We start from the raw sequence: 9,952 nt of genomic DNA on the forward strand, positions 1-9,952 counted from the left end.
TTAGACCGAATCAGAAAAATTACATGATCGATGCTAAAAACCAGTAATTTTATTATAATAAATAATATAGCCACAACTTGATATTGTTTTAGATTTTCAATGAACACTCGGGAATCAATAAACACTTGTGAATCAGCATCAAATCATGCAACTTCGAAATATCTATCTTTCCACACTAACTCATTAGTTAAAGTTTTCAAAAGAAACAAAACCAAACACATATGGCACAATAAATAAAAAGTCATGCATAAAAACAACTCTTATAACTAAGCATTAACATCTTCAAAACACTTCCCATTACAGAGAATTAAAGAGCTTCAGTCACTTATCAAAATATCAAAGCTAAAACAACACCAAATGGCAATAACAAAATCGTTTTGAATACTAGAAAATTCAACTTAAACAATAGCATTGGCAGCACTTGCAATCCTAGGCCACAGATCAGCACACTCCTTCCCAATTGGACCGGTAATAGCAGAACCTACAGTTACAAATAGACTAAATTAAATACAAAGAACCAAAAACACTATCAAAAACTGACTGAATAACGGAAATCATGTGATTAACTATTAAGCTCGAATTATAATCAATAAATAATCTAAACTAAACAAAAAAAGTTGAATTATTTGATCTAATACCTTTCATTTCACCCTTGGGATTCACAATCACACCAGCATTATCTACAGAATGAGCCAAAGAAGAAAAATCAAGAAAAATTCACAAACATATGTATCAAAATCAACTACAAATTTGAGGAGAAAAACGAGAAAGCTAACATACCTTCGAAGTACATGAAAACACCGTCCTTTCGGCGCCATGGTTTGCGCTGACGAACGATAACAGCCGGCAGCACCTTCTTACGGAGATCTGGCTTTCCCTTCTTCACTGTAGCCATGACCATGTCACCAACGCAAGCAGAGGGCAAACGGTTGAGTCTACCTTTGATACCTTTGACGGAAATGATGTAAAGATTCTTAGCTCCGGTGTTATCAGCGCAGTTCACCGTCGCAGCCACCGGAAGACCGAGTGACATCCTGAACTTGTTACCCGCGGAACCTCCGCGACCTGAAAAACAAGTAGAAATTGAAATCAGTTATTCAAAAGTGAATGAAGTTAATCAATTATTCGGAGATGAAACGAAGCTAAAGTGATTAATCGAAAGATTGAATATGAAATTGCACCTCGCTTCGACATTGTGGCTGCTTGATCACAGAACAAAACAAACCCTAATGCTCTCTTTCTGTTTTATATATGGCTCTGATAGACTAGGGTTTTAAAATCAGTCTCACTTCGAATATTATGGGCTTTGAGACTCGGCCCATTAAATTGCCTCATGTTAGATTATATTTTATTGGGCGTTACTTTTTTCACCTTTAAGGTCTTCTCTCAACACGTCAAAAGTCACAACAGTCTCTATTGTTCGGATATGCATATCTGTATACAATTTTTTTTAGACATTTTTTATAGAAAATTGATGAGACACTATATTATGTTAAGATTTATCTGGAAATTAATCTTTGTATGTATAAAAGATGAGTTTGAAGATGCATCTCTATAAATATTATTAATTCAAATTTAGTGGGTGGATCGGAGATATATCTCTAGACCTTTTTATTTCATATAACCTTGTCAGACTCTTCCATCTTCCTCCTTCACTTCCTAAAAAACTCCAAAAATATCATTTGAGCTCTCACAATCATTCAAGTTTCTCATCAATTTAACTTTCTCTCATTTGAGCTCTTTCTCATTCATTCAACATTTTCTCTCGCCAATTAGATTGGGTTGGTTTTCAAAACTATTTCTTTTTGTGGTTTGGACGATAATAAGTTGTTTTAGCTACATTAGATTGTATTGGAATCGAAATAGGTAGCTTAAATGGACATGCATTGACATCTGTTTGGAAGGTTAGGGCTGCAATGGCATTTCTTCCATGGCTGAGAAAATCACAACTTTATTCGGAGATGCATATCCGAATTTTCTCTGTGCTGCTTTTGGAGATGTATCTTCGGCTTTGTTTCTGGTTGAACTTTGGTTTAATTTCTGATGTGACTTTCTGGTTTTAATGCAGTTGCAATGGCTGGAAAAAAACTAGCAAAATTATGTTCGGCAATGTGTCTCAAACCGCATTTGTACAACATGGTAGGGTTGCATCGAGGAACACGAGGCCACGAGTCAATGATAACTTGTTTGATGGTTCACAACGTCGAAGTTTGCAATCATATGGTTTTATTTCTCGTAGTCGTCTGTCTCGTGCCTCTACTTAACGGGGCCATGAGTCTCTAGATGATGAAGTTACATCTGATGCCCCTGAAGCCCGGGAGGAACTCACTGACAATACCCCTTTAGAGAGTTATACATGAGGCCCATTTGACGCCTTCTTACTTCATCTCTATGAAGACTATGATGTTTGACATGTATGGGAATAAGAGGTATATTTATTTACTTTTGTATTACATTAGTTTTAAACTAATTAAATCATATTTAATGGTGATATATTTTTTACAAAAGTGTTTATGTTTATAATCGGTAAGTCACAGCAGGAAGATATTGGATTTGGAACAACCAACTGCTTATTGGTTCAGGAATGCCATTTATTATTCTGGTTTTGCCGATTTATATTATGCTGCATACATGACGTCGTCTTTCCACCTTCATATTTATGAGATAACCATCACAGTGGATGACATCTCATGCCTCTTGCATCTTCCCATCATGGGAAAATTACTGGACCACAAAAGGCTCGATTGATAGGAAGTCATCGAGATTATGGTCACTCATTTCGGGTTTTACCAAACTGAGGCTGCAAACGAGGTAGTTAACACGAGAGGTTTAAATTCTTGGAATAACTTTATAGAGACTAACTGCAGTGGGTTAAGGATGTTGGTGGTGATGATATGCAGGTTGAGTATCACCAACAGTGTGCATTAAGGTGTTACCTCTTGTTCTTGGTTGGCATGTCTGTTTTTATGGACAAAATTGCAGCCTATGTTAACATGGTCTACCTGAAATACTTTATTGATTTGACAGTGATTGATGAGTACAAACTAAGGAGTCGTCTGTTTGGTGTAACTAATGTTTTCATAATTATTTTATTAGCCTTATTATTAATATTTTATATGAACCATTTTCAGGGATGGATAATCTCTCACTTTCCTCGCATCTCCAAATGGGAACATGTGCCTACCTACATTGAGGATTGGCCACATGTTATTGCCTTTGCGACGTACATAGGGAATAATATGATTGAGCCATTTTGGGTGTATCTTAATTGTCATGTAGGCGGTCATCGCGAGATGTGTCTGTTGGACGTCATTTCTTTATACTTTAAATAATTGGCATGTGGGTCAAGTATGATGTATCTTTATCTACTATAGCAAGTGATGCGCCCGTTTGGGTATTTGAAGATTATTCTGGGACCTCCATATGAGTCTGCTCCTCCCATCATCCACCACAGAGATCTTGATGCGATACTAGAGGATTTCGAGAGTCACTTGGTACTAAAGGAGTATCGCAGGGTGCCAATGTAATGCTTTGTACTACTTTTAGGATTACCGACTGACCTCACAAACCAACTTGGATCTTTTGGACATGCTTTGTCCTCACTCACATGTTTTACAGGAAACTTCCCAGAAGGTCACCTATCTAAATAATACTCCAAGTCAAGCACGTTTAACTATAAAGGTCTTATTTGTCAGGCTACCGAAAAGTGGATGCATCTTGTTGATATAGGTAGTATTAATTAATCCTTAAAAGTCTTTCTTCAACCATGTAGTCTCATCTCTGCACAGCCTCGGGATCCCTCTCATTCTGATGTAAATTCGGGGACCACTCTCTACCCTATTCGGCCTCGAGTGTTACATCCAATATCTGTCCTATTTGGCATTGGGTGTTACACCAGCTTCCGCTTGGTTTGTCCTCGAACCACATCATACTATAATATGTCTGGCTATGATACCATTTGTAACGCCTCATACCGCTTTTAGGATTATCGACTGACCCCACAAACTAATACAGGTCTTTTTAACATGCTTTACCCTCACTCACACACTTTTTGGAAAACTTCCCGAAATGTCACTCATCCAAATACTACTCCAAGTCAAACACGCTTAACTATAGAGGTCTTATTTATTAGGATATTGTTGGTATAAATGGTACCAATCAATCCTTATAATCATTCCTTCAACCATCCAGTACCATCCATGTGAAGGAGAATTGCCATCCAAGGCGCAGCGGAATTTAAAATTTTCTCCATTTAGTGATCCTTACGAATGGGCATGATCAGTGATAGAATCGTTACCTCTTGTGGCGATTCAAACCTTTGGTGCAGATCTCTGATAATGATCAAAACCTTTGATACAGATCCACGGGGCGATCACGAATGTTGAACGATGACAACGTCTCTACTCAGTCCACACGAACGGATTCCTTCAATCGCAGTGTTAGCTGTTTGTGAATGAAGGCTTTGAGTGAGAGAAAGAGAGATACGAAATTCCAACTCTTCAGTTATGTTGTATTCCCTTACAAAGCTTTTGCACAAGAGCTCTATTTATAGAACCACTTGTGTGGGCTTCAAGCCAAAAAGCCCACTTAAATGTATTTTGGTCCATATCTCATAATATGCCAAAATCACTTAAGTATTTGGTACCTTACCATACTTCGTATTCTTCTTAAGTACACCGTACCTTACGATGTTCCTTAATTATTCTATCTCTCATCAATCTGTCCTTTGTGTGTGACCCTATAGGTTTTCGCGACGTTGGTAATTATATTAAATCACGCATTTAACATAATAAACAGTGAGCGGTATCTAGCAACACATCACTGCTACCCAAGTCACGAAAATGTCATGTGATCTGACAAAACCTCCTGCGATAATAATCATGTGTATAATTACCCCTTTGCCCTTATGTCTATATTGAACACAAGGTATAGACCGTGTCACCCTTGTCCAGTTCAATATTGGGCCCATAGACATTTATCCTGTTACGCAGGATGGGCAAATTCCATCTAGGACTCTTATGTCCCTCAGCATGCTTCGTGGAGTACCCATCAACTGTCTTTATGGTTATCCAGTTACGGACAACGTTAGATCAGCAACAAAGCACTCGACTCTACATCTAGGATCCATAGTGGTTTCAGGTCGAAGAGTGGTATACACTATTATCACCATGAGAATAACTTATGACACTTTGCATAACTTTCTATATAGTATTCTCATAGCAGGTCAATCCGGTATAAATATTACTCCTAATATTCATACCTATGTTTAAGACTTGATAACTCTTTATCCATGATCCATGAGATGTGATCATCAGTCTACAAACATAATAGTCTTAATGCTTTAATGTTATCCCACTTCACATTAAAGCTCGACTACTGATACTTTAAGAATAGTGTCCTTATGTTTAATGTGTTCTCATGATTAAGTCACACTTAATACATTAAACGGACTATCTATTCCAGGGACTTTATTAATCAACCATAATAAAGAAAATGCCTTTAAATAATTCGATACAAGTACCAAAAGTATTGGCCTTTAGGGCTTACACCAACAATCTCCCACTAGCACTAGAGCCAATCAGGCATACCCCGTATGCCCATTGATCTAGTATGGCCATCATGCTTCTGCTGCGCAAGAGGCTTTGCCAGTGGGTCAACTATATTGTCAAGTGTAGGTACTTTACATATTTTCGCACAACGCCTAAGTATGTGTTTGGATCGTTGGTGAGATCTAGGCTTCTTAGCTTGTGCGATAACACCATTGTTATCATAATAGAGACCAATGGGATCCACAATGCTAGGGACTATGCCAAGTTTATTGATCCAAACAGCTTCCTTTGTTGCACTTAAGGCAGCAATATACTCGGCCTCAGTTGCAGAATAAGCAACTGCATCTTGCGTTGAACTTTTCAAGCTCACAGTGCCACCATTTAAGCAAAACACATTACCAGATTGGAATCATTCATATTAAAGCGTCTCATCACTTTGTCTATGTATGTACTCTGACTTAGGCCAAGCAGTTTTGTGATCTATCTCTATAGATTCTGATTCCTAATATATAGGCTGCTTCACCTAGGTCCTTCATAGAAAAGCATTTCCCCAACCAAGTCTTTACTTGTTGCAGGGTAGGGACATCGTTTCCAATGAGTAATATGTCATCTACATATAGTACCAGGAAAACGATCATGCTCCCACTAACCTTCTTGTAGACACAAGGTTCATCTTCGTTCTTGATGAATCTATATTGTTTTACCGTTTCATCAAAATGAAGATTCCATGAGTAGGTCACAGGCTCATCTTGATCCATGAGTAATACATCACCATGATCTGTTATGAGATATCCATATCTCTCAGGTAGGTGACGTATCCTGCTTGACCTACGCTGGTCTTGTTCTACTTGAGTAGGTTACTCTTACACAACTACTTGTGTTTCCTGCTCTAATTCCTCCATAGGTGTATCGATACTTTGTGATTCTTGAATTTCTTCAAGTTCTACTTTCCTCCCACTGATTCCTTTGGAAATAAAATCCCTTTCTAGGAAAACTCAAGTTCGAGCGACAAACACTTTGCCCTCAGAAGGATTATAGAAATAATATCCTCTTGTTTCTTTAGGATACCCCACAAATAAGCATTTGTCAGATTTTGGCCCAAGCTTAGTTGAAATTTGTCGTTTCACATAAACTTCGCAACCCCAAATCTTCATGTAAGACATATGTGGTCTCTCACCACTCCATATCTCATATGGTGTCTTTTCAACCTTTTGGATGGAATGCGGTTAAGTGTGTAAGCTGATGTCAATGGTGTATGTCCTCAAAAGGAGTTTGGAAGATTGGTGTGACTCATCATGGATCGGACCATGTCCAACAGGGTTCGATTTCTTCTCTCAGATACACCCTTCCATTTGAATGTTCCATGAGGAGTAAGTTGGGATAGGATCCCACACTCTTTCAGATGGTCATCAAACTCTAGGATTAAATACTCATCACTTCGATCTGATCGAAGAGTTTTAATATTCTTACCTAGTTGGTTTTAACTCGTTAGGTTTCACCCTTTTGTATTAATGTTTTAACTCGTTAGGTTTCACCCTTTTGTTTTAACTCGTTAGGTTCCATTGTTCATTTGTGCAGTAGCATAGAATATATCATTCAAATAAATTGAGCAACAATTGTTCTTTATTATAAATGAAAAACCAAAGTTGTCCAAACAAGCAATGAAAATAATATTCCTGCTAATTGCAGGTACATAATAACAGTTCTCTAACTGAATTATTAAACCACTAGGTAAAGTCAATACAAAAGTCCCTACGGCTAAAGCAGCAACCTTTGCTCCATAGCCAACTCGTAGGTCGACTTCACCTTTTAGCAAATCTCTACTCCCTTTTAGTTCCTGCACATTTGTACAAATGTGAGAAATGCATCCAGTATCTAATACCCATGATGCAGAAGTAGATAAATTAATAACAAAAATACCTGAAGTTGAAGTCTCTACTCCATTCTTCTTATCTTCCAGGTACTTTGGGCAGTTCCTCTTCCAGTGTCCGGTCTTACCGCAATGGAAGCAGGTGCCTTCTTTTGCTATGCCTCCACTAGGCTTCAAAGCAGCAGTGGGTCTGGGATTGGCAACTTCCTTGCCCTTCCTCCTATCACTCTGCTTAGTGGACCTTTTGTTCTGTCTCTTTCCATTTCCGATCATCAGAATGGACTTCCCTTTTGACTTCAGATTCTGCTCGACAGTTCTTAACATGGCGAGCAGTTCAGGAAGAGATTTATCCATATCAATCATATTGAAATTTAGGACAAATTTACTGAAACTATCTGACAACTATTGCAAGATCAAATCAGTTGCAAGTTCCTTTTCGAGGGGAAAACCCAATCTCTCAAGGTTTTCCACATACCCAATCATCTTGAGTACATGGGGACCTACATGGGCTCCCTCAGCTAACTTGCTTTGAAAAAGGGCTTTTGAAACTTCAAACCTCTCATGCCTTGCTTGCTCTTGATAGAGCAACTTCAGGTGTTCGATCATATCGAACGCTGGCATGCTCTCATGTTGCTTTTGCAATTCTGAGTTCATGGTAGCTAGCATGAGACAAGCAGTTTCATTGGCATCATCGACATGCTTCTTATAAGCATCTCTTTCTGCCTTAGGTGCAGAACTAGGAGGTTCCTCTTCAGGAACAGGTGTCTCCAAGACATACAGCTTTTTATCATGTTTGAGGACAATCCTCAGGTTTCGGTGCCAATCCATAAAATTTGTCCCAGACAATTTTTCCTTATCAAGGATTGATCGCAAGATGTTGTTAGAGGTGTTTGCTGTCATGGTAATCTACACAAGGATTAATGAAAAATATAAGTATCATTGACACATTTAATTAGGCCTTTAATTAAATATGCTCCCACTATTTTACTCAAAACAAATGACCCTCATCATCTGATTCGGAAAATCCCGTTGGAAGATTTTCTAGTGGGTCGAGATCCATATTTCACTTCGTTCTAAGCCCGTGTAGGCGGATTACACAAAAATAGGTTATTTAGGTAGGAACTCCTTCAAATTGTATCTCATACAACTCTTGAAAATTTCAATTGGGTGAATAACTCCTTATTCCAATCCATCATATGGATTATTCCCAACTCTTGCTTCTAAACATATATATAATCTTATTATAATTTGTTTAGTTAAGTTTGACCCATTGTTTTAACAGTTGGATATTACAATTATCCCATCGCACCTTACTAATATAGAACATGCACCTCGCGTAGGCGAAACCTACATTATTCGATAATAGTCTCGATGAGTGTTAAAACTTGGAAAGCTTAAACTTAATATTTATTTTGAGGGAATTGCAATTTTTCTGATCTCACCGGCTTGTTTATCATATAAACCGTCTCTTACATGCATCAACATACATTCACATGCATCAACATACATACATACATAATGAAACAGTTATGGCCCTAGCGCAATTGTTCTCCCAAGCCAATGAGAGAACCTAAGCTAACCTACAACGATCTAAGCTTCTCCAAGCAAGATCTTCAAGGTTGTCCTCCTTTGGCACTGACTTCTTTGCTTTCTTCATATCATTACATTACATGAAAGAAACTCGTTTTACATACGAAGAAGTGAGATAAGAAAAGAAGTTACATTTGGGAGATTAAGAGAGAGGCACGACACGCATGTCGTATTTTAAAAACCCAAAACAAAACAAAGGAAAACTAAGGCCATAACCGATCACCACAAGACAATAATAAACACTTTATTATTATTATTATTATTATTAATTCCTTTAATTAATTAAAATCAAATTAAATTTCGACGCCCGATCAACACTTGATACTTCAAAGCACTTCTTCTAGCCGAACGAGTGAATTTTTTCTTGCGTTAACCGGTTAACCATATGCGTTAACCGGTTAACACTGTTTGAAAACTTTTAGAAAATTCTTTTCTGCCTTGCGTTAACCGGTTAACACTGTTGAAAAATTTCTTGGAAAATTGTTTTCCGCCTTGCGTTAACCGGTTAACCATATGCGTTAACCGGTTAACAATGTTTGAAAATTAAAAAAAATATATTTCGTATTGCGTTAACCGGTTAACCATATGCGTTAACCGGTTAACACTGTTCCAAAAATGTTTAGCAAGCTGTATTCAGTTTCTCGTTAACCGGTTAACCCTATGCATTAACCGGTTAACACTGTTCGGAAAAGTGTTTAGAACGCACAACTCTTGTGCAGTCAAACCCCAATCGCATAACTCTCTGACAACACAACCCTTGTGCCGTCACTAACCCTGATGCACCAATTTCAGACCATCAAACACATCTCGATTGTTAATTCAGTATGATTGATCAACATGTCATTGCTTCACCATACTAATGTCGGATCAAGAAGCAAACGACCATTGATTGCTCAAAGGAAAACAATCATTGAGGGTTTGAATGAACGAAACGAGAACACTA

At 37.9% G+C, this 9,952-nt stretch overlaps 1 protein-coding gene across 1 annotated transcript; it reads right to left on the reverse strand.

Moving 5' to 3' along the window:
- Nucleotides 1-222: 222 nt before the first annotated feature.
- On the reverse strand, nucleotides 223-1,325 carry LOC127125995 (60S ribosomal protein L23). Its single transcript, XM_051054851.1, has 4 exons — nucleotides 1,182-1,325; nucleotides 781-1,065; nucleotides 639-680; nucleotides 223-481 (listed from the first exon to the last, which is right to left on the reverse strand). The coding sequence occupies exons 1-4, from the start codon at nucleotides 1,192-1,194 to the stop codon at nucleotides 399-401; spliced, it is 423 nt and encodes a 140-aa protein (XP_050910808.1). The 5' UTR covers nucleotides 1,195-1,325; the 3' UTR covers nucleotides 223-398.
- Between the last annotated feature and the right edge of the window lie 8,627 nt (nucleotides 1,326-9,952).

The sequence above is a fragment of the Lathyrus oleraceus genome, chromosome 3 (assembly GCF_024323335.1).
Source record: "Lathyrus oleraceus cultivar Zhongwan6 chromosome 3, CAAS_Psat_ZW6_1.0, whole genome shotgun sequence".
NCBI classification, from domain to species: Eukaryota; Viridiplantae; Streptophyta; class Magnoliopsida; order Fabales; family Fabaceae; genus Lathyrus; species Lathyrus oleraceus.

Excerpts from the sequence above, each read along its gene's own strand:
- LOC127125995 (XM_051054851.1), bottom strand. Across the intron at positions 681-780 it reads TGTTTTCATGTACTTCGAAG|ATAATGCTGGTGTGATTGTG; the intron begins GTATGTTAGCTT and ends CTCATTCTGTAG. Across the intron at positions 482-638 it reads TCCCAAGGGTGAAATGAAAG|GTTCTGCTATTACCGGTCCA; the intron begins GTATTAGATCAA and ends TTGTAACTGTAG.